At 64.1% G+C, this 23,546-nt stretch overlaps 1 protein-coding gene across 3 annotated transcripts; it reads right to left on the bottom strand.

The window, feature by feature from the left end:
* Window positions 1-105: 105 nt before the first annotated feature.
* Window positions 106-23,546, bottom strand: KIAA1522 (KIAA1522 ortholog). Of its 3 annotated transcripts, none has more exons than XM_054086356.1 (7): window positions 23,305-23,546; window positions 6,272-6,427; window positions 6,024-6,079; window positions 4,612-4,729; window positions 4,124-4,240; window positions 1,108-4,011; window positions 106-903 (listed from the first exon to the last, which is right to left on the bottom strand). In XM_054086356.1, the coding sequence occupies exons 1-7, from the start codon at window positions 23,447-23,449 to the stop codon at window positions 881-883; spliced, it is 3,519 nt and encodes a 1,172-aa protein (XP_053942331.1). In that variant the 5' UTR covers window positions 23,450-23,546; the 3' UTR covers window positions 106-880. The 3 variants fall into 3 exon arrangements, with proteins under 3 accessions (XP_053942331.1, XP_053942332.1, XP_053942333.1); XM_054086357.1 differs by lacking the exon at window positions 23,305-23,546 and adding an exon at window positions 15,783-16,089; XM_054086358.1 differs by lacking the exon at window positions 23,305-23,546 and adding an exon at window positions 7,775-12,190.

Here is a 23,546-nt window from a genome sequence, read left to right as displayed (position 1 = left end):
GAGAGGAGGCTGAGCAAGCTCCCAGCCCTGCTCCTCTCTTGGTGCAGGGAAGGCTGGGGCCATGAGCCAGGAAGAACAGGAAGCGGCAAATTTCAGTCATCGTTTTTACCAGCCAGGTACAGAGCTCTGAGCAGCTACTCGGCGGCAGAGGGGTGGTTGCTTTTGGTTTGGTTTGGTTTTTGTTTTTTTTTTTACAATCAAAGAAATCAAGATGTGACCCCAGTTTACAGAAACAGAAATCGAGGCTCCACCCCAGCGCCCAGGGCCTGGGAGCAACTCGTGGGGCAGCCGGGCCCCCCCTTCACCCTGCGGCAAGTGTGGCTGCAGGCTGGCTGGGCAGCGGGTGAGCGCCCAGAGCCTGTGCTGCTGCCAGATGTGGGGCCAAGAGCCCCTTTTACCTCTCCCTCCTGGGCTGAGGCCCCGCTCCCTCCCAGTCCACGCCTCTGTCCAGTCCTGCTGCCCACATCCTGCCAGGCGCTGCCATGGCCGAAGCCTTCCTGGTCCCTCGTCCAAAGTGCTTCGATTCCTCACAAGCCCGACTGGCCGGGAGCAGCTCCAGCATCTTCAGCCCCGCACTCCTCTCTGTGTGGCTGCTCCGCTCCGCACACACAAACCAAGCGGCAGCTGGCAGGGAGGAGGCGCCGGCACTGGGCAAGGGCCTCGAGTCAGTACAAAAAAAGAAGCCAAATAAAGCTGTAGTACTTAGGAAAGTGAAACCAACACCATTTTTGCATAAATATCATCAAGGCCGTGGAGGCTAAGGCTGTTTGCTTCCTGTCTTAAGTTAGTTGCCAGTTCCACACTCGTCCGTTGACCTGCCCAGGTCCCTGAGAGATTTGGATTCCTGTCCATGGGGGCACCACTCCTGCAGGTTCGTCCGTCAGGCACTCTCGCCCCGTCCGTCTGCAAGGCAGGAGGGAAGAGCCCGTCAGCCTGAGCCTCAGCTACTCACAGCCCTGCCCCAACCCTGGCCCCACAGCCAGGCTCTCCTGGCTGTCCCAGTGCCATCCCAGCCCCAACGTGGCCCGTGTGCTTTAAGACAACAGCCCTGGAGCTGAGCACCTCCGGCATCCCACAGTGGGGCTCAGCCGGCCCCATCCCACGTACCTTGTGCAGAGAGGCTCTGCGCTGGCGGCTCCACGGTGCTCCCGCTCTCCGTCCCCGTGGCTGCCGTCCCTGCCGGCTCACTCTTAGTCCTGCTCTCATCCGCCGGCACAGCCTTGGTCTTCCCATCTGGCACGGGGGAGCCCGGTGCCTTCGGGCTCAAGGGGGAAGGAGCTGGCCCTGGGCCAAGCAAAGGCTTCTTGGCTACTGGAGGGGGGATCTTGCTGGGTTTTCGAGGGGCTTGTGCCTTGCTGGGGCCCTGCTGGGCAGCAGCCGGGGCTGTGGAGCGCTGCCCGGAGAAATTCATCAGCTCGGCCACCAAGTTCCTCTTCAGGTCAGCCTGTGCCTCAGGTGCCGAGGCCGTCTCGATCACCAGCTTCCTGGAGCTCTTGGCGAAGATGAAGCTGGCGGTGGAGGCTGGCGACTTGTGCCGGGGGGAGAGCTGGCCATCCCCGGGGAGCCCCTCGGCACTGGGCAGAGCTGCCCTGCTGCCCAGCGGCTTCTCTGCAGCCTCGCCAGAGGCCAAGGCGGCGGCCTTGAGGTGCACGGCGTGGTGGAGCTGGTTGGAAGGCACCGCGTCTTTGGCAGGAGGGGTCTGCCGTGTGGACAGGGACCGGCGGACGGGCTTCTGGGGTGCCGGCTTCTCCTCGACACCGGCACTGGCCCTGGCCGGTGACTCCACACTGACGGAGCGCAGCCGCACCATCTGCAGCAGCGAGGGCGTGACGATGGGCAGGCTGGCGTCCTCCTTGGCCACTGGGCCACTCTTGCTCCGTGACACTGGCTCCTTCTTGGTGTCTGCCCGAGGGCCGTTGGCCGCCTTCTTAAGGCTGGTTTGGGGTGGCAGAGCCGGGGCCGAGGGTGGGGGCAGAGGTGGTGGTGGGGGCACGGTGGCCTCGGGAGGGGGCTCAGCAGGGGATTGCGGCCGCAGTGGCTCAGCCGGTGCCACATGCTGCTGGCTGCGTGAGGAGACGGCGGCCGAGAACGAGGAAGATGCAGCCTCCGAGCTCGGTGCCGCATGCTGCCCAGCCACTGGAGCTGGCATGGCATCGGGCAGGCTGGAGAAATAGGCTTCATCGGGAGGAGGGAAGTCTGCCATGGACAGGTCATGCTCCTCGGGAGCTGGTGGGGGTGGCGGGGGCCACACGGCATCGGCGGAGGCCTCGCTGGTGACCTGGGGGCTCCCCTCTGCCTTCTTCGCCGGTGGGGGAGGCGGGTGGTAGGCAGGCGGTGGCGATGGCGGTGGAGACTTGCTGCTGGGCTTGGCCGAGGGCTCCTGGCCAGCAGTGCTGGGCGCCGGAGGGTCTGGAGAAGGGAGGAGGGGGCCGGCAGGAGCCGCGGGCTGCTGGGGCTTGGTGGGCGGCGGGGAGAACGGAGCGGGCACCTTGGGGTGCGGCGGGATGATGAAGCGTTCCGAACGGCTGGGCAGCGTCTCAGGGGGAGCCGGGTCCGAGGCTGAGGAGGAGATGGAGGTGAGGGAGGAGGACACAGAGAGCGCAGGTGACTGCAGGGAGCAGACCCGGTCCGGCTTCTGGGGCTGGGCCCTGCCCGGGGACATGGACGGGGGTCCCAGCCCTTTGGTGGGCAGTGTGGGCGTCCCGCTCTGGCTGGAGTAGCCGCTGGAAGGGGACATGGTACGGTCGGAGCCATCTGGGCAGCTCCACTTGGGCTGGGGCTGGGGCTGCCTGAGCACCACCGTCACCCCGGGGCTGCCGCGCGAGGCCTCGGGGGAGCTGGTGCCGGCCAGGCTCTCGGAGCGGAGGCTGCTGGTCTCGCTCAGCGACGACGGGGAGAAGACCTCATCCTCGGCCGTGGGGCTGAAGGGCTCGGGGCGCGGGGACCAGGGCACTCTGCTCTCCCGCTGCGACCACCGCTCAGGCTTCGGTGGCAGCCCCAGCACCTTGGGCTCCCCCTTAGCCTTCTGGTGCAGCGAGTAGGTCCTGCGAGGGGGAGCTGGGGGCTTCTTCATCTTCCTGAGGGAGACGCTGCGGGCAGAGGAGCGCTCGCTGGCCAGGCTGCCCGTGTCTGAGCCCTCGGCCTGGCTGCTTGTGCTGTAGGTGGGGGACACCCGGCCGCTGCTGCTCCCCACAGCCAGGAGCCCGGGGGCCACAGGTGCAGGGCTGGCAGCAGGCTTGGCAGGAGGCTTGGAGCAGGAGCTGGCGAAGCTGGCGGAGCTGTAGATGCTGATCTGGTCGATGTCGGAGCGAGCCACCACATCCACCTCCCCACACGGCCCTGCCTCAGGCTGCCGGCGGTCAGAGCCGCCCTGGGAGGAGATGGTGGAGCTGTTGGACACGATGGTCTCTGTGGACTGCGAGTGGCTCCAGTTGTCACTAGAGGAAGAGGGCTCACGGCTGCGGGTGCTGTGCTCTGAGAAGCGGGCGAGGGAGCGCACTGAGGCTGGGCTGGATGACACCAGGCTGCAGCGGCTCAGCGTCCGCACGCTGCTCCGCGTCAGGGCCACCACGTCCACCATGGGTGGCAGGATGGCATTGGGAATGATCTTAGACATGTAGGTGCCCTGGGGAGAGATGGACATGACGGGGCTCAGCAGCTCTGGGGGACTGGCACTGGTGGTCATTCCCGGCACGGCCAGCGACTTAGGCCTTGCCATGGGCGACAGCTTGGCTGCCGTCTTCCTCCCCACCAACGTGTCGTCGTAGTAAACCCGGTTGATGTGCTTCTGCAGGGCTGCGTCTGCCTCCTCCAACGCCCCCAGGCAGACACGGGCTCCCCCGGGGACAGCCAGCGGCTGCAGCTTTCCATCAATGGTGGGGATGCGGATGGCATCCCGGGAGACCTGCCCACCGTTCAGCAAGGGCTGCGGCGCCTGGCTGCTCCCGCGCCCAACCTGCCCTCGCCCATCCGCATCTGTGTGTCCCTTGGCCTCCCGGCTGTTCCTGAGACCTGGCAGCAGAGAGAGACAAACCCGGTGTGATCCCAAGGCACTGAGCCAAGGCAAACAGAGCCTGGGTGACAAGACTGGACCCTAAACCCCTCCCTTGCCCCTGATGCTTACCCAGCTCCTTCTGGACATGTTGGGGGATACCCAGCACCGTTGTCCTCCTCTCCTTCCTCTTCTTGCCAGCCCTCTCTGAAGATTTTGGAAAGGAGTCGTGTGGTCGGAAGGTGGAACCTGTGAGAGGCATGAGCGGGTCCAGGCGGTGTGAGGGGGGCCCTGGCTGGGGCATCTCCAGCCCCAGGACCCCCCGCTGCCGGGGAGGTTCCGGGATAAGCCATGCTCGGATGCTCGGCACCGCCTGGAGAGCATCAGCAGCTGCCAAACAGCCGCACAGTCTGAGCGGGGAGGAGGCAGTGTCTGTCCGTCCATCCCCTCGTTCAGCCCCAGCGCTCTGACTCAGCCAGAGCTGTGCTCTCCTCTCTCCAGGCCCCACATCCCCACGCTGGCTCATGGTCAGGCAGAGCCCAGCTTTCCTGCCACACGCCCTGTCCCCTCCTCACGCCCTTCGGCTCGTGTCCCCAGGCCCGCAGCCCCCAGCTGAGTACCTTTCCGCTGGATCATCTCAGAGCGGATGGAGAGGGCGTCCTCAGAGGTGCTGTCGGTGGTGCAGGAGGCCGCCCGGCTCCGGAAGGACACACTGTCATCCTCCGAGGATGCGCAGGACTGTGTGGGCAGAGAGTGGGCTCAGGTGGACCCCGGGCTGCGGGACCAGAGCTGCACTGGTAGCCACCAGGCCCCTTCTCCGCCGCAAACTGACGCCACAACCCAGCGCTGCCGAGACAAAAGCTTCTCCGAGGGCCAAAGGCTGAGTCAGACGCCGGCAGCCAGAGTCCTCCCACCAGGAGCGGGGCCGGGAGCAGCCCCAGGGACCCCGCGTGGCCTCACAGCCCCCCGGAGAGCCAGCGAGCGGGGTCTGTGCTGGCAGGGGAGCATGGGAGGGAGCCGCCAGCCTCGCCGCTGTGCCCAGCTAAAAACAGCCCCACGGCTGCGTCTGTACCTGCTGCCCCCCAGAGCCCAGGGCTGGAGGGCTGCCACGGCCAGAGGGGGTTTGGGGCAGGAGGGAGGGGACAGGGATGGCAGGCAGCAATGGGGCTGTGCCAGGGCCCCACACAGGCACCCCTGAGCACTGGAGGTTGGGATGAGACACAACGTGATGCACCACCCAACGCCTCTGCCCCACACAGCTCTGCTGGCCCCAGGGCTCCCGGCCCCCCAGCTGCCAGGGGGTTACGGGGCTGAGGGGCAGCGGCTTGGGCAAACACTGGTGGCGAGGCACTGGCAGCAGGGTCAGAGCCCGGAGAAGCAGCAAACCCCAGCTCGGCCAAGAGAGGGGGAGTTTCTCCTCGTCAGCAGCCAGGGAGGAGCTCGGCCGCAGGGCTGGATCCAGCCGATGGTCCCCATTGCGTCACCCCATTAGCCCACCTCACCCGGCGCTACACCCCAGTGGGGCAGAGGGGATGGAGGGATGGGATGAGGGCACAGTGGGGGTCCCAGAGCAGAGCCCCACAAGGCAGAACACACCAAAGCTGAGGACAGGGACAGGGGCAAAGGTCCCTTCCCACCACCCCCTAACCCACCCAGCCACAGTTCCGCAGCTCCAGCCCATTTGCCCCTGGCTCCCAGCCCCTAAACACCACCCATGGGCTACGGAGGGGCCACCCCACGTCCCTGGTCCCCAAACACCACCCAGGGGCTACGGAGGGGCCACCCCACGTCCCTGGTCCCCAAACACCACCCAGGGGCTATGGAGGGGCCACCACACATCGCTCGTCCCCAAACACCACACAGGGGTATGGAGGGGCCACCCCACATCCCCAGACCCCGAACACCACCCACAGGGTATGGAGAGGGCATCTCCAGACCCCAAACACCACCTGGGAGGTACAGAGGGGCCACCCCACATCCCTTCACCCACCGACAGCATGTGGGGAAGAGCTGGCTCCTCAGCAGGGCTCACCTGGAGGCTGCTGGTGTCCCCGTGGTCCCAGGCACTTTTGGTCTGCTTCTGCTTCTCTGCGGAGGGAAGGGAGGGGGTAAATCCTGCCGGGGGAGCTGGGGGAGCCACCAGCCAGCGAAAGGGCTGCCGAGTCTGGCAGTGCTGCCCACACGCCCCGGACACCACTGGACTCCGGTCAGCCCCATCGCGCCGCCCCCGCAGCCCGGCCAGACAGGATGCGGGAACATCCCAGGGCTGGGAACACCTACCCTGGTGCTGCAGGGACTTCAGCCCCAGCTGGGCCTGGTTGTGCAGCTCCTCCAGATGTGGAGGACGTGTGGTGGGGAAGAAGACATTGTCGGGACATTCCTCTCCCGCCGTGTACTGCACACTCAGCCGCTTCTCGGTCTCGCCCTTGGCGGCACCTGTAGAGGGAGAAGGGTCAGGGGACACAGCCGTGCTTCCACCGATGTCTCTGCCCTGCAGGATGCAGCCCCAGTGAGCCAGGAGAAGCGGTGGGCGATGACAGTGGCTGGGGATGACGTTATCCCGTTATCCCACTCGTGCCTGAGCTGGGCACTGGGAATGCTGTGTGAGATACCACCTCCCGCTCTACCCAGCCGGTCGATACGCTGGAGTCGGGCTGTCTCCTCTGCGAAGATGCAGGGTTTTCTCCCCCTGCCCAGAGCACAGCTGGGACAATGGCACCGCCCTTCTGCCCAGCACCTTCAGTAGGAGAAACGAGGCAGTGAGCTGCGTGGGGCTGTGGGCAGCTCAGCAGAGAAGGGGCAGCAGGAGGGGATTAAACCGGGATGGAAAGATAATGACGTTCCCTTTGGAGGGCTGCAGTGCCCTCGGGCCTTGCAAAGAACTCCAACAGCAGGGACCCAGCCCATGCCCAGGCCAGCTGGGAACTGCACAGACAAGGGAAACTGAGGCACGGAGGCCCCGAGACCCTGTACCCCCGCTTCCAGCACCTCGGGTGCTGGAGAGCCCCTGTGCCATAGCACAGCCGGTGCACGCCCCATCTCACAGCACCCTGGGGTACCCACACCCAGCTCCAGGCCCTGCTGCGGGCTGCACCTGGCATCGCTCGGCCAGGGCACCGCATCCCTGCAGCCACAGCCCTGCCAAGGCTCCAGCTCCTCCTGCCTGGAAATAAACAACTCCAGGCCGAGGACGAGATAGGCGAGCACAGGAAGGGCTGGCGGCAGCACCCTGGGGACATGGGTTCCTGATGCTCAGCATCTCCGGTGCCACGCATCATCCCCTGTCCCCCTGGGTCCCATCCCCTCCCAGCCAGTGCCGGCAGGCAGCGAGGCGGCTGCGCTCCCGCTCCGGCACACAAAGGAGCAGGCAATGAACAATGGAGTCGACTCGCCATGCCGCCTTGCTGGCCTCTGCTCCACCAGCACCTGCGGCCGGCGAGTGGGCACCGGGGCCACGGCCAGGCTGCAGAGCAGGCAGCGGCACAAGGGACCCCTGACCTGGCGCAAGGTCCCTGCAGGGGACACGAGACACCCCCATGCTCCCCCCATGGCATTCCCCTTCCCGCAGCCCCTCGCCAGACATCCCAGCACACCCGAGCTGCCTTCCAGCAAGAGGAGCGCAGTGATTTATTCCGTTACCCTCCCAGCGGGCGAGGGTGACCTTCCCTGCCCTCCCCGGGGGGGACAATCTCTATGTCCACTGAGGGTGGGTAAGCGCCTGGTGCCGGGCAGGCAGGGGTTGTGTAAGGACAAGGTGCTGCTCCCTCCCTGCCGCTCACTCACCCTTCTTCTTGAAGAAAGCCAGAAGCGAGGAGAGGTTTCTGCCCATGAAGACCACCATGGTGGCCGGGAGAGGATCTGGGCCCTGCAGGAGCTCTGCCTATTGTGCCGGGGCGGCTCTCACCCAGCCGTGAGCCGGTGAGGTGGTTGCTGGCAGCCCCCAGCTGCCTCTCTTCGTCCTCATCCGCACGGCGGGAGGATGCTCAGTTGGGCGAAGAGGCTCTGGCGCAGCTGCCTGAGTGCGGGGAGGCTGACCACGGGGAGAGCTGTGCGGTGGCAGGGGGGGACACAGCCCTAGCTGCGACCACCGTGCTCGCAGTCGCTGAAGGAAGAGAGCAGGGGCCCCTCCTCTGGCCTCCCCACTCGCCCCTTGCCTGCCTGCCTCCTCCCACGCAAGGCATGGCTGGCAGGGATCCACCCTGCTGGGCTCAGGGCCAGGATTTCCTCAACTCTTGCATCCTCGGAACCCTCAAGACCCTCCTCACTAGACACAGCATCCCTACAAACCAGTTACTTGCTCCCACAACACAGCGACCAACCGGGAGGAGATGGATTTTCCTCTAGCCAGAACCAGTCCTTGGGATATGGAACAGCACAGCCAGTGGTGTGGGTGTTCCCACTCCTCACCCATCCCTGGTGCCCCTTGGAACCTGGCACCCACCGCAGCCTCGCAGCGCTGCGGGGCAGAGCCCCGGTCCCAGCACGGCTCAGCCTGCAGCAGGGGGACACGAGCCATCACGGGGCAAAGGGTGTTTGTCCTTGGGGCAGCACATCCAGCACAGCTACGTCACAGTCACAAGAGCTGGTGAGTGGGGAGAATGAGGTCTTGGACCAGTCTAACCAGTAGCTCCAGCTGCTGAGACGGGGGCAGGTGAATGTGGGGGCAGCAATGCCACACTGTCGGGCACTGGCACGGGCTGTGGCACTGACAGCCACTGTCCCCATCGCATGAGGTGTTGCGTGCTCAGAGTGCGGATGCCGGGGAGCCCCGCACCATCTGGCCGGCAGCAGGCAGGCTGCCCACACCGAGGGGAATGAGCCTCTGGTGCCCAGTGCCTCTGAGAGCTCCATCCCTCCCATCTCCAGGCCTTTTACCCCAAAAGGTGAAAAGCTCCCAATATTTACCCAGTGGGTAGAGCCGTCCTCATGCCAGCCAGGAGCCAACATGTCAACCCCTCCTTGCCCTGCCCTCCCAGGTACCTGTGGGCTGTACCCGGGGTTGGTTTGGCTGCAGACGGAGCAGCATTACCCAAAGCAGAAAGTGAGGGTCTCACCGTCCCCTTGGCGGTGAACACGCAGCCTGAGGCATGGTTTGACCTTGCAAAGGGCACCTCTGTGTCCCTTGCCAGGCAGCTCTGGGCACAGGGAAGATTTCCTCCCCTGTGTCTCCTAAATGCCCATAACAGCAAGCACACGCAGTGCCCCGCAGCCCCAGCACCCTGCCTCCAGCAGGATCAGCCCCACTGCCCATGCGCTCACCCAGAAGGTGCCAGCGGCTGCAGGCAGACGTTCCCCGGCTCTTTTCACAGCACAAGTGGAAACGGGACATAATTAAAGGGCTGAGGATGCACAAAGTGGGCAGCCACGTGCTGCACTAAGCACTGCCCTCTCCTCTCTGGGCAGCCCAACACAGGCCCCAGCGAGGGCCACAGCAGGCAAACACAGCCGAGAGTGACACCGGGACCAGCTGGTTCTGCCGGCACAGATGGGACTGCACCTGGGACCTCCTTGCACAGCCCATTGAGCCCCTGTGGATGAAGCAGGACCATCCCTCTCTGCTGCCGGGCCAGGGGCCAGGACCAGCTGAGCTCCAGCCCTGGGAGCTGCTGGTGGGAGCACACATGGAAGCTGCTGCAGGGGCTGGATGGACATTCCCAGGTGCCCGCAAACAGTTCATCCCTGCTCCTCCTGCCCACACGTTACCTATCGCTTGCAAGAACCCAAAGCACCTCAAGATTGTCCCTTGCTGACGGAGACACGTGTCCCTCTCCCAAGCGTGGCACCCTGCGGCTGGGGCAGGAGCAGCTCAGCATCGCTGGCAGCAATCACTCAAGGATAATCCTGGCAGGACACCGTGGCCACCGCCCAGCCTGGCCATGGAGGAGCCCTGTGCTGAGGGCCAATGCTGGGGAGGGTGGCAGAGTGCGGAGAGCAGCCTCCGCTTCTCCTCCCACTCCCTGCGACCTTCGCTACGGCGTCCTCCTCGCCCAGACAGCCTCACCCCAGCTCTGTCAACACATGGTGAAACCCACTGCAAAGGGGACGGGAAAGCAGAAGCCAGGAGGGAGAAAGGCCTGATCCTGCGGCATGGGCTGCCGATCTCGGTGTGCCAAGGAAGCCACTGCATCTGCAGCTGGTGCCGGTACCAACATGCACGGTCAGAGCTGGTGTCCCATCCCTCAGGCATTCCTTGTGACGTGCCCTGGATCGCCCCGTCCCCTCCAGGCTCGGTGGTGCCGATCTGACACACGTGCCTCGTCTGCACGTGGCAGCAAGATCCACACAGAGAAGGAGCCGGAGACCTCCCAGGGCCGGGCACTTGCTCAAGGTCGGTCTCCCTGCCTACGAGCTGGTATCTGCTGCCACCAGTGCCAGGGATGGTCTGGTGGGAGCAGAGCATCCCCTCAGCAAGGCAATGTAATAGGAAGGGACAGGGGATGCTGGGCACCCTGCCTTCAGTTCTGCCTGCTCTGCTCTGTGCCGGCAGAGAGGGGCTGGAGGGCACTGGGAAAGGAACGGGAAGGGCTGCACAAGGCCCAGATCAGAGCTGAGACCTCAGAGGAGCACAGCCAAGGCTGTACGGCCCTGGATGCTGCAGGCGGGACACAGCGCTGCCCTAGCTCCCTCCCAGAGTCGGTTTAGCCAGGAAGGAAGAGCCGGAGGAAGAAATCCTGGCTCCTGCCCCCTCCTCGCCCAGCCTCTGCCTCCTGCGAGCAGCAGGTTTGGCGGGACTCCGCTGCAAACATCCATCTCTGCCTGCACAGCACTGCCCCGACTTGCCTGCGCCCTGCGCAGCGGGTCCTGCGGCAGGAGGCTGGGAGCAGGCAGGGAGCAGCAGCGCAGCTCGCTTCCATCCCCACTGACTCACCGGAGAAAAATGGGGAGGAGGGGGAGCCGGCAGGGAGCGGGAAGGGGGTCGAGGTCCCCAGGGGAGGAAGGGGAGGAGAACCTGCCTGCGTGCATCCTCCGGCTCAGTGGGATGGAGACGTCATCTCCCTTTTCCCGGCAGCTGGGGCAGTGCAGAAAGCAGAAAGAAGGCTCCCTGCCCCATGCCTCCCCCGCCTCGGGGGTCCTTCCCCACCACTCTTAGGCAGCACCGTCCAAGTGTGCACCCAGACTCGGGGACCGCTGTGCTCCCCGTGATGGAGAGGGGCCACTTGCCAGCAGATGCCATAAGTGTGGACCATGCCAGTGGGGTGCACCATGACCCCAGAGAGCCCCAGGGAGCACCCAGCCCCCCTGCTCCCTCCAAACCAGCCTCTCACGGTGCCGCACCGCCAGCCCATTCCCCAGCCATCGGGGAGGCACAGGCAGCCCTGCAGCATCCCCCTGCCTCCTTACAAGCCCAAGCGCATCCACCTTCCCCCTGGGCCCATCTCCTCTGCTCAGGCAGCTCCACGGTCTCAAGTAGGACCTGGCACCCACCTGTGTCACCCTGCCCTCCCTCTGCACCCCAGCCTTCAGCTGGTGAGGGAGGCCAAGGCGCCAGGGGCCAATGGAGGCAACCAGCCCGGCCGCCCTTGCTTCCTGAGCCCTTGTTTCTGCACAGAATCCATGCCCTGGGACACGCAGCGGGACTGGGCTCTCTCCAGCCAGGATAAGAGCACAATAATATTTATCGCTGTTCCAGCCGTGCAGCCCCCGCTGCAGCCCCAGGGCTGCACCCTGCCCTCCACCTCACTCGGGGGATGCTGCTTCAGCCAGGAAAACATCTCCGCAAACCAAATAAACACCACCCAGCCTGCACTGCCGCTTGACTCTCAAACACAATCCCACGCAGAGGCAGGAATAAAATTAGTTTTGAATGGGAAAACAAACTCAGGTCATTTTTCTTCCTCTGAATTACAGCGCAGACTGCCCTGCATCGCCGGCGAGCCAGCCGGCCATGGCACAGGAGCCAGCGCAGGGTGAAACCCCGCTCGGAGGAGAGTCACCACCCCGTCGGCCGCCTCCAGCTGCAGCTGCTGCCATGGCAGGAGCACATCTGGTTGTGACAACTGGGCTGCAGCACAACCAACTCGGCCCCAGCCTTGCTGCCACCCTGTGCTTGCCCCACAGGCAGCCCGTGCAGTGACGTGCGACAGCTCCTGTCCCGTGTGCTATCCCAGACCCCAGGAGAGGGCCTGGCAGCACCCATAGCGGGGGTCCCAGCACCATGGAAGGAGCCAGGACCACCCCGACTGTGCCCCACTGCCATCCTCAGCCCCGTTCCAGCCCAGTGAGCCTCCATCCCACCACATCCCCACCCCGCACACGTCCCCTCCCTAGAGAAGCCACCAAACAGGTTTGAAGGTAAATAACAGCCTTCCCCAGCCAAGAGCCGGATCTGGACGGGAACAGCCCAGATGGGGAGCACAGGGCGGGAGAGGGAGGCAGGCAGAGCCTCGAGGACGACGCAGGGCTATGGAGGCACCGCCAGCGGCACTTGCAGCCCGGTGTAAGCCAGCGGCACCTCCTCTGTCACCGGAGCTACACCAAAGTCCACAGCTTCACCACAGCCCCGCTTCACCTTCCCTCTGTGCCCCGTCCTCCACCTCCACACACGCCTGCGTGGTTCCCCGCCCCGACGCTCGGAGCTGGCTGCGTCCCCTTGGCGCGTGCCATCATGCCCGGTGTGTTTGCCGCGTACCCAGGGTGCTCTGTAAACGGCAGCCGTGCCTGTCGCAGCAGGTACCTGGCTCCACGCAGGAGCAAACCCAGGAGACGGATCAGGGACAAGACCTTGCAGGTTTTTTCATGCACAGATCTATCGTCCTGCTGGCAGCACCCAACCCCACTCCCGCCTGTGGATCTCGCTCCGCAGCGAGGTGGAGGCAGCGAGGGAATGCCGAGGAGCAGCTGGTCCTCCACTGGGCAGGGAGATGGACACAGAGCTATGGGATCAGGGCAGGATTTGCAAGAGGAGCTGTCAGATGGGGCCGGGGCTGCCTCTGGAATGGTGGAGAGGATAACCAGCAGCACAGCCAGTCCCATCCCAGCCCCTCGGTGACGGGGCGCCTGCCAAGCGGGCACAGCATGGCACGTCAGAGCCAAGCCCTGGAGGCAGCTGCCTGCCCAGGACACCCACAGATTACTCCTCCCCTGCTCCAGCTCTGCTCCAGGAGCACGAGGTGGCATTGGGAAGGGCTCAGCGCTCCCAGCCACGGCAGGATGCTGGCAGCCAGTCCGGCAGGCCAGTGTCCAGAGAAAGCGCCTGTGTAAATCTCATCGCGCTCCCCACTGGGGCACATCCCTGCCCTTATCTGCTCTCCTGGCTGTTTACGGAACCAGCCCAGCATGGGTCTGGCACGAAGAGTGGCTGTGAAGGAGAAAAGACGCCCAGAGCTGCTCAGCCCACCCTGGAGCTGTGCGGCCAGGGCTGGGGCTGCCGCAGGGCTCCATCGTCGTCCCCTTGGCTAAGGCAGGCAGTGCTCAGCCGTCACCCCAAACCTAAATCCCCCAGGCATTCGCTGCTCAGCCCGCCCCAGCGCCCGCTGGGATGCAGGAACAAGGGACCCTGTGCCCAAGGAGCCCCGGGTGCCTCTGCTGACTTGGCGGGGCGCAGCCTGGCCGGCCGCCACGTTCCTGCACCCTGACTCAGTCCCGATAAGGAGCCGATAAGAGGCTTCAGCCTCCCGGCTGCTCAAGGTCCTTCCCTGTCAGCTCCAGCCGGAGCAGAGGCAGGGATGCACCCAGAGTGATCCAGGCTCTGTGCTGGCACAGGAATGGTGAGGAATGGGTTTGGGTGAATCCGAGCGGGGAGGCACAGGTAGACAACAAGTCACATGCAGAGCGATATCAACAGCCCTTGGCCACTCTCCCAAAGCTCCTGCCTGGCCAATCCCATCCCTGAAGACTGTGGCTTGGACCCTCTGGGATCAAAAGCCCATGGGTGCCCACATGGTGGAAGCACAAAGGCAGCTGCCAGTGCCTGCCCAGGCCTGACTGGCCAGCAGCACCCACAGCGGGGCCAAACTGGTGCTCCTGGGGACGGAGGGATGCGAACTGGGGCATACTGGCCCAGTTGCTCAGGATGCAGTTACCCTGAGACCCCAAATGCAGAAGCACCCAGGGTGCCCCAGAGTCTGAGGTTGGGGCAGGGTGAGAGGAGCGCGCCCGCGGGGACCCGTTCGGCGGGTGCCACGCACCCAGCCCCCAGCCAGCGATCCCAGCTGCGCCCTCCGAAATGCTGAACCAACACAATGCAAATTCTTTCGCTTTGTGGCCGTCGCACCGTTGCCATGGAGCTGCCGCAGAGAACAAACACAACTCGCCCCATGTTTTCTCAGCACCTTCCACCTCACGGCCTTCGGCCCCAGCACCAGCCCTTGCCTTGCAGCATGTGCCCCGGCTCTATTGCATGGTCCTACTCTGTACCCATTCCAGAGCATCCAGAACGGAGCCCGGCTTCTCCCGGCAAGTCCTGGCAGCCCCCGGCAGCCCCGCAGTCCTGGCTCAGGGGATCCAAGCCTGCCAGGGGGATGGAGAGGAGACAGAGGTCTGGATAGGGACTGCGCCAGGGATGCTCACCAGAGCCCCCAGCCCACCTCTGCCAGGGAGGAGGGAGCTCACCCCATCACCTGCACTGCGGCGGATGAGGGCAGAGGCAAAGGGACAGGTCCGGCAGCGCCAGAGGAGCAGGAGCCCGGCTACGACACAGCCTGGCCCTTCCCACACAGAGACCGCGACGAGAGGATGACTTCAGCGGAAAGGAGACCACAGGAAGAAGATGCTGTCCCTGCATGGCCATGGGGTAACCACTCCTGCCTCAGTTTCCCCAGGCACCAAGCGGATGCTGCCAGCCGGGGCATTTCGGCACCCTCTCCCCAAGCACCTGCAGGGTCTCCGCATCCCGGCCCCTGCCTCTCCGGGGCTGTTTCACCTGGCGTGGTCGCTCCCCAAGCCTGCGAGGGGTTGACTCCAGCCCCTGTTCACCCTGCGGACAGCTCGTCTCCCCACTCCTGGGCAGCTGCTGACTGTGAACAACGATGGAAACAGGCAGCCAAGGGTAGGAGGGACGGTGGGACAGGGAACCAGGAGCCCTGGGATGAGGACATGACTGCGAGAGGCTCTCCCCACTCACATCATTCCACTCCGACAGGGGAACCGCAGATGGAACTTGCCAGGACCAGGCACCCACCAGGACTGGTGTGGGACCCTTCCCCTGCACTTCTTCCCCACAGAAAAGAGCCCCCCAGTCCCTGCCTCCTCCTGCTCTTTTCCATTGCATCCATGGAGCAGGAGCATAAAGAAGTGGAGCAATCAGTGCCTGGACAGGCAGACAGACAGACAGACACATGCAAGGCAGGCAAGTGGCACAGGACGGATACAGGGAGGGAGCAGCCCCATGCTCTCTCAAATACTCCCAGATCCACTGCTCCTTGAAGCGCAGCGAGGGAAACTGAGGCATGGGATGGGAGCAAGAGGAGGAAGGGGACGCCGGCAGCCCTGGTCCCTGCTCCAGCCTCCGGGACACCACTTAGGAAAACAAACCGGTAACTAATCCAGCAGACAGTCTCTGTCCTGACAGCGCAGACGAGCTGACGGCTGCTCCCCGGCATGTCGGCACAGCCCCTGCCTGCAGCCAGAGGCTCTTCCCCAGCTCCAGCACCTGTGGTCACAGGGACGGATCCTGCCCCTCCAGCACGAGAAGGGCAGGGACGGTGAAACCTCCAGCCAAGGTGGCTCAGGTCCTGCCCAGCCCAACGCCACCGGCCGAGCAGGAGTACGGAACTTCCCCAGTGTGACCCCCCCAAAAGGCACTGTCCGGGGCCCCCCGCTGCCCCTTCCCAGGCAACCCCATCGCTCCTACCTGCCCCCGGCTTCCCGGCACGGCCGAAGAGCCAGGAGGAGCCAGCCTTGATGCCCGCCGGGCTCTTCTTGCGATGCGCGTTGCCCATGGGGCCACTCTCACCCTCCACCGCGTCCGGGTGGAGGAGACCGGGGCGCTACATGGCGGAGCCGAGCGGGCTCTGGCGAGGCCCGGGCGGCCGTGGGAGACGACGGCGCTCAGCCACCAGCTCCCATCCCTCCGGCTCAGCGGAGCTCGGCACTCGCAGGCAGCTGTGCTGGAGCCAATGGTACAGGCAGAGAGGAGGGGCCTGCCGGCATCACCCGTCGGATCCCACAGCACCCTCCCAGCCCCATCGCTCCGACGTGGGTGCCGCAGCCAAGCCGAGCGAGCACAGGGAGACCCCTGGCCCCAAACGCCCCCAAACGTGGGCACAGCGCTCGCTCCCAGCCCTGCTCCCACCTCCCCTGGGGTCGCCACGCTCCGCCGAGCCCTGGCTGCCACCACCACCGCCTGTCCCAAGCACAGCTCCCACAAACAGGGCTACAACCCTCTCCCACGCCCTGGGGGTCCCGGCCCATGGGGAGACCCCAGCCACGCCTGGCACGGCACAGCCGGGGCTGGAATGAGACCTCCAGGCTGGAGCGTGGCACCCAAGGACGCAGGCTGGGTCACCCAAGCTCAGGGTGAGCACCCACACGCCTGGAGACGGATGCTCCCCCTGCCACCCTCTGCTCGGGCACTGCTGTCTCTGGGGCAGGGCACAGCCAGGCAACTTCTGCATCCATCTCAGCTCTCACCACCAGCACCTCCTTCCCATGCCCTCCCCGGGCGCATCCCAGCTTCTCCCAGCCCTGCTCCAGCTGCGTGGGGTGTTGCAGGCAGGGTGCCAGGGGGGGCTGGCAGGGAAGGGCGGTTCGGTGCACGCTGCACGGACAAACCTCTCCGCTGCCCGGCTGAAACACCCCAGGCAGGCAAGCAGCCGGCCCACTCCCAAGCCCAGCTTTCCCTCCTGGTTTTTAATTAGAACATTAAACGCCGCGAGGGCAGGGAAGGGTCAGCCAGGCAGGTGGTGGGCAATTTCTGCTGGCAATGTTTATGTTCCGTACGTGATTCATCACAGACCGGGATAAATAGGAAGGAGGGTTCTGTGGGAAAGGCACAAAACTGGGGACACAAAAAAAGAAAAAAAAAAAAAGAAAAAATAATTGAAAATCACCCCGCAGCTCCGTCCTGACCTCCTGAGGTGATTGGGAACAAATTAATCTTTGGACTTCACTCTCCTCCGCAATGGAAATATTGATGGTTCAGTTCTCGACAGCTTGCTTTGCTGCCCAAACGGCACACTCAGCAGGGCAGAGAGCACCCTGTGCCTCCCACCACGCCTGGCAGTGTCCCCGGGCATTTGCTGCCCCATCTGCTGAGGGAGGTGTGAAGGGAACGGGGGATCCAGTGGGAAACCATCCCCCATTTCCCACTACCACCTGTACCCAGTTCCAGCCCAGCCTTTCCGTCTCAGGGCACCCAGGATTGAACAACATCGTGGACACAAGTGGCACAGAACCAGGTCTCTGCCCAGGGACTCAGGAGATGACTTTTCCCCTGGGCTGCAGGAGTTGGGTCACCCGGGGGCATCTCCAGGACTCCCCCCCGATGCCCAGCACCTCCCGGGGCTCCCTGGGACACACAACAAATTGGGGCCTCTCTGAAACAGGGGGCACAGCCCCCCACGCCCTCTCTCCCCAGTGGCACAGGGGCTCCTCTGCACCCACACAGCAGCTTTCCCAGGGAAGCACTTTTATTCCTTCCCTTCAAGAACCAGAGAGGCTGGAGCCTGCCCCAGATACAGCAAACACTTCCCCCTCTGCTCCCAACACAGACACCCTCCATGCCAGCACCTGCCTGGCGAACTCGGTCACCACCAGCACCGAGGCTTCGCCGCCCCCGGCCGCGGCCTCGGAGGTGCCGAGGGGGCTCGGAGAGGGAGCCGAGCCCCAGGGACCCAGCAGAGCCCACGCGTGCCATAAATACCAACAGGCTAACGGGGTAACTCACAGCCACACGGCAGCCCAGCTCCAGCTCCTTCTGGGGCCCACGTTTCGGCCCCTGCCTGTCCGGGAGCGCAGGCAGCTCCAGCATCGCCACAGACCCCACCGCGCCCTGCCGGGACACGAACCCCGCTGAACCCCATAGCCAGGCTGCGCTGCCAGCTGGCTGCTCCCATCCTTCACCCCAGACGTGGATTTAGTTTGCTGTACCCAGAAACCCCCTTGGAAGGTGGGGCAGGGGAAGGGGAGCATTTGCAGCTTCCCCGGCGCAGCAGACACGCTACAACACCCAGCTGTGGAGGGGCTGGTGAGGATGGGAAGCAGGGCAGGAGATGCTGGCTCCAGTCAGGACCTCTTCTCCAGGCCAGAACTGCCCACTTTTACTCATTGGGAGGACTCTGGTAACAGCCAGGAGCAGGGGGGAAGCTGCCCATGAGACACAGATCTTGTCAGCACAGCGTGACTGCTTCGAGCACATCTGACCGCCCCATCACATGCTCCCTCGGTGAGACCCAACAGCCTCAGCGCAGGGAGCAGGGACCCCTCTGTGCCAACATGAAGGAAGGATCCATCCCTCTTGGCACTTCATCCATCTTTCCTGGTGTTTTCTAAACCTGATCCGTTGCCAAGCAAACGTGGAGCAGGAGCCGAGCTGAATGAGAAAGGAATTCAGCCCTTGTCCCCTTCACAGGGAAGTGAAGCTCAGCGAGGCAAAGGTAACACCGAAGCCCCACTTGAGATCCCAAATCATTAACAGAAATGCATAACCAGAAGGGCTTCAAATGATTTCCTGCTCAAGCCAGAGTCCAGGCTGGCTCTGCCAACGACAGGCCCAGCTCCCTGCTCCGGGTAAGGCATTCGTGCACGACAGAGCTGCAGGGTCCAGCCCAGGGCTCCAGCTCCTGCTTGGCAGCCAAACGCTTTTTCACTTTGTCGTTGCCCAGCTCCTCACCTTCCAGCGGGTTGTGTTCCCATCGCTGCTGGAGCCACAGTCAATGATGATATTGTCTTATGAAACAGGACCGTCCTTCTAAAGAGAAATATGACTCCGGTGAAATAGTTTTATCGGATCTTATAGAACGTTATTTGCAAGAGTAATTCTTCCAGTTGTCTCCAGGTGGAATAGCTGTGGTTGCAGACACACCTCTCTTTGTTCACCGAGCCGCTCGCCCTTGCCAGTCCAGGCCAGCCAGGGGATTCCTGCTGCTCACATTCTCTGAAGTGTCACTCTTTGCCTCTTGCAGATTAACATACTCATTCCCACACATGCATGGGAACAATCTCAGGGCGCGGGAGGCGCAGGGACAGCCGTGCCTACACCTCTACTCCCTCCTTTGAGTCGAGAAGCTCAGGACTAAAGGACAAACACCGTGTTGACACCAAACCACGACCCTTCTGCCACGCAGCAGCAGAGGACGGAGGAAATCAAGTGTCCGGGGAGATTTCACATCTCGGTTATTATCAGAGCAATAACCCACACCTAAATTGCCTCGAGGATGCACGTGCACCTCCGTCACCCCATGACGTTTCACTTGGTGCCACCGGCTCGGTCCCAACTGCAGCCCAGCCCCCATCGCTCACGGCGAAGCCACCCTGCGCCATCCTCAAACAGCACTTGTGATGTTAAAAGCTGCCGTGCGCAGCCAAAGCTTTATTTTTAACATCACAGTGACCCCCCCTCAACCAGGAAATCTGCTGCTGCCGGACTGAGCTGGCATCAAAGGGAAAAAAAGTCAACCCTAATTTAATATTTCTGGAACATCGATTCCTTTACTTCATCGGGGAACGAAGAAGAATATTGCGAAACCCAGCCAAAGCAGCGGCCAAAACTGGACTGAAAGCGCTCGCAGGCAGCGGGGCTGCACGCCCGTGTGGAGCCCAGGTCACCAGGCTGCCGGCATCCAGCAGAGCTTACAGAGGAGAGGGAAAAGCCTTCCTGCTCCCAGGTTCCACCAGGAAAAAGGGAAAAAGCAGCTCCCCATGGAGCAAACCGGAGCCAGCCCAGCACCGCAACGCCCTGCTCTGCATTAGCCCACCCGTTCTGCCCGTCTGTTCCCATCCCGAGGTCAATCCTTCCTCTGCCAAGGTTATTGTGGAAATAAACACGTTTGGGATCGCGAGGTGCTCGGATACCACGGGTCTAAGGCAGCGCTCGGAGCAGATGGGCTGTGGCCGGGTAAAACAGCCCAGGGCTGGCGGCACCCTCTGCACATCCCGGGATGGGGCGTTACAGCTCACAGCAGGAATTTGTTTGTGGCAAAGAGTTGCACCGACACAAAACAGGGATGCTGCAGCCAGGAGGGCCCATTCACACTAACTGGGCAGAGCATCCCATTGGGAAAGGGGAGAGGACTCGGCTTCCAGCTGGGATAGAGCCATCCTGCTGCTCGGCATAAAGCTGCTGGTGTTCCTGCCCGGAGAGGTGGCCTGAAGCGCGCCCACGAGTGGGATTACCGCGTCTTTCCTCTTCACAGCTCAGCTGTTTGAGCGGCCAGAGATGCGATCTCCGATTGGATGGACCCATGGGTCTGATCCAAAGTGGAAATGCTTTCATCCTCCTGCTCCCATGATTTCAGTGCTGAGCGATTCCGACCTCACCAACAGCCAGGTCACAAACAGGCAGATGCTCAGGCTGAGGATCCAGTCCTGACCCACATCTTCCCAGGACAGCTTCCCTCCTTCTCCCTGAGCCATTCCGAGACCCTGCACGGCTCTCCCACAGCTGGGATGCACTGGAGATGGTCGGACATGCCCGGTCCCCCCTCCATAACCAAAGCCACCTGCAGGAACAGCGGGATGATGGGAGCTGCTGGGTCACAGGCCGGATCCAACGCCACCCCCCAGACACTGGGGGAGACCAAGGGCACCGGAGCCCACAAGGACCTGCTGGAGACCTCCCCTCTCCATTCCCACAGCTCCCAACTGATGGTTGGAAAAATTCCCAGCTGGGGCATGGCTCAGCCGGCTCCTGCGACACAAGGGCTCATGGTAACGCGGGTGATGCAGCCTCAGGGCAGGTCAGAGCGGCCGATGACTCCCTCGGAAAGCAGCCAGCACCGATGGAGCCGTCACTCCTTCCATTACCACAGCTCAGCCCACTCTGCCGCTCACGGCGTCCCGACCCCCATCGCCCAGGGAGGTGCCATGGCCCTGTCTCGCAGGGAAGGATGCAGGGAGCCCCAGTGCGTGCTGGCGCTCAGGCCGGCTGTGGGTGAGCAGGGTGGGGCTCCCGGCGCGCTCCGCATGCTGGAAGCGTGCAGGGAGGGTGATTCAATCCTGCACGCAAGCTGCAATCGCTGCATGTCTGCACGGCTCCCCAAGCAAGCCACAGCATGGCAGAGTGTGGCACCTCCTGGTCCCACGCATGCCACGGAGGATGCCGTGGGCTGCCGGCACAGCAGAGAGCATGGTCCCAAGCAGGAGGGTCACCAGCACGGAGTGCGGGCGGGCAGGTGCTCAGCACAGCTCTCGTGGCATGGGGATATCTCACCGAACGGCACGGCGGCAGCGCAGAGACGCAGCCCTGGGGGACACAGGCGGCAGTGTGGACTCGTGAGGGATGGCGCGGCAAGCGGGCTGGAGTCCCCAAGCCGCAACCCTGATGCCAGTGACTTCGCATTTCAGGGATCGCTGGCGAGCGTTAGAACCCTAGGGGGAAAAACACAAGGGCTGGCAGAGGCGCTGGGCGTTTCTGCACCGGCAGGGGAACATCACATGCTCCAGCACATCTTGGCTTTTCTGCTCAGGTTTCAGCGTTGGCCATGGCCGCGGCATCCGCGCACAGCGGGCCAGGAGGGAGGCACCGGCAGCATCCGATGGACCCACTGAGCAGAGGTCAGCCTCTTCCAAACCCCTTCTGCCTTCCCACAGCCACTCCTCTCCCATCACAGATCTTGAAGAGCTTCTCCAAGCGGCGAACACGCCTGCGTGCAGCCCTGTCTGCCTGGAAATTCACTCCCCGGGGCAAATTGAGGAAGAAAGTCCCAGGCGATGGCATCCAGCTGCATCTGGGTGCCGCAGAGGCGGCCTCTCCCTTGGCACAAGTGTGGTGAGGTCTGTGCCGGAGGCGCAGGGCAGGGAGGGCAGCGGCGTGACAGTGTCCCCACGAGGACAGGGTGGGAGAGGCTGAGCACGGGCGATACCTCCAGCGACTCTGCCTCGCTGGGACACATACTACTGCAGAACCACACGCCAAGGAGATGAGCGTGACCAGACACACCAGCAGCCATCGCGCTGCCGAAGGTCCCGGCCCATGGAGGACCAGGCTGAACCCACAGATCGCCAGAACACAGCCCCGGGGCAGCGAACAGAGGGCACCTGCAGCACCTTCCGCTTGTCCCAGTCAAGGTGGCAGGGCTGGGGCTGGGCTACAGCGGCAGCACCCCAGGAACGGCCGGGACGAGGGCCATATCTGGCACAGGAAGGGCCACACCTGGAGCAGGCAAACACCCTGTCCAAGAGGAGGAGAAGGAGGAGGCAGCAGCTGGCGTCCCTCCAGGTTTTCCTCAGCCCCGGTGACCTTCTGACTCAGCGGAGGGAGAACCTACCCAGTGAACCGGCACCGGCCCCGGGGCAGGGGCGAGATTGCACCAGGGACTGCCGGATCCAGCCTGCTGCCGCAGCAGCCACCATAGCCAGCACAGCGCCCACGGCCACCACCACCACCATGGCCATCAGCCCCTCCAGCCTCCTCCAGCCACTTTTGCTGCCAGTGTGGCCAGCATCCCAGCCCTTCGCTGGCCACCAACACAGCCACTACTGTGACCCCTATCCAGCCACCTCCATGGCCAGCACCTCCACCTCTCCTCAGCCACCATCAAGACCCCTCTTTGGCCACTGCCACAGCCACCACTCTGACCCTCCTTGGCTTCCACTGTGATCCCTCCTCGCCAGCCTCCATGGCTACCACCTTGGGCTCTCCTTGGCCACCACCATGGCCACCACTGTGACTTCTCCTTGGCTACCGCCACGTCCTCTCTTCAACCACTGCCTTGAGCCCTCCACAGCCACCACCCCAACCGTTCCTTCCCCGCCACCCTCACACCTCTTTGGCCATTTCCATGCCCACCATCCCAATATCTCCTCGCCCACTTCCATGGCCACCGCCCTGACTGCTCCTTACCCACCTCCTTGCCCACAGCCCCCACTGCTCCTTGCCCACCTCCTTGCCCCATACTGGGACCGCTCCTCAGCCACCTCTCTGCCCACTTCCACAGCCACCACCCCGAGACCTCCTCGCCCTCCACCCTGACACCTCCTCGCCCTCCACCGCGACTGCTCCTCAGCCACCTCCTTGCCCACTGCCATGGCCACCGCCCTACGACCTCCTTGCCCACCGTCCCGACCCCTCCTTCGCTGCCGCTCTGGGTCCTCCTCGCCCACCTCCTCGCCTCCCACCGTGACCGCTCCTCAGCCACCTCCTCTCCCACCGCCCCTCGCCCTCCCCGAGACCCCACGGCGACTGCTCCCCCCCCCTCCCCGATCCCGCCCCTCACCTGCCGCCGCGCTGCTCCCGTCGCTGCCGCCGGTGGTGCCGCCGCCGGTGCCGCTCCCGTTCCGCCGCCGCCGCCGCAGCCAGCGGAGCGCCCTGCGCAGGGACCCGGCGCGGCGGGGCTTGGCGGGTGCGGGCTGGGCGGACATGGCCCCGCGCCGCCCCGCCGCTCCCGCTGCCCATCGGGGCTGCAGCCCCGGCCCCGCCGACACGGAAACTTTCGCACCGGGACCGCCCCCCGCCCGC

Source organism: Cuculus canorus, chromosome 22 (assembly GCF_017976375.1).
Source record: "Cuculus canorus isolate bCucCan1 chromosome 22, bCucCan1.pri, whole genome shotgun sequence".
Taxonomy (NCBI): Eukaryota; Metazoa; Chordata; class Aves; order Cuculiformes; family Cuculidae; genus Cuculus; species Cuculus canorus.
Note: the sequence above shows the minus strand (reverse complement) of the source record. Positions and strands in the feature narration are given on the sequence as shown.

What these genes read in the sequence shown, in the direction of transcription:
- KIAA1522 (XM_054086356.1), bottom strand. Translation starts at nt 23,449, where the DNA reads ATGTCCGCCCAGCCCGCACCCGCCAAGCCCCGCCGCGCCGGGTCCCTG. An exon ending in TGAGATGATCCAGCGGAAAG is followed by an intron (nt 4,241 to 4,611) that starts GTACTCAGCTGG and finishes TGCCTCTCACAG; the next exon opens with GTTCCACCTTCCGACCACAC. An exon ending in GCAGAGCCTCTCTGCACAAG is followed by an intron (nt 904 to 1,107) that starts GTACGTGGGATG and finishes CCTGCCTTGCAG; the next exon opens with ACGGACGGGGCGAGAGTGCC.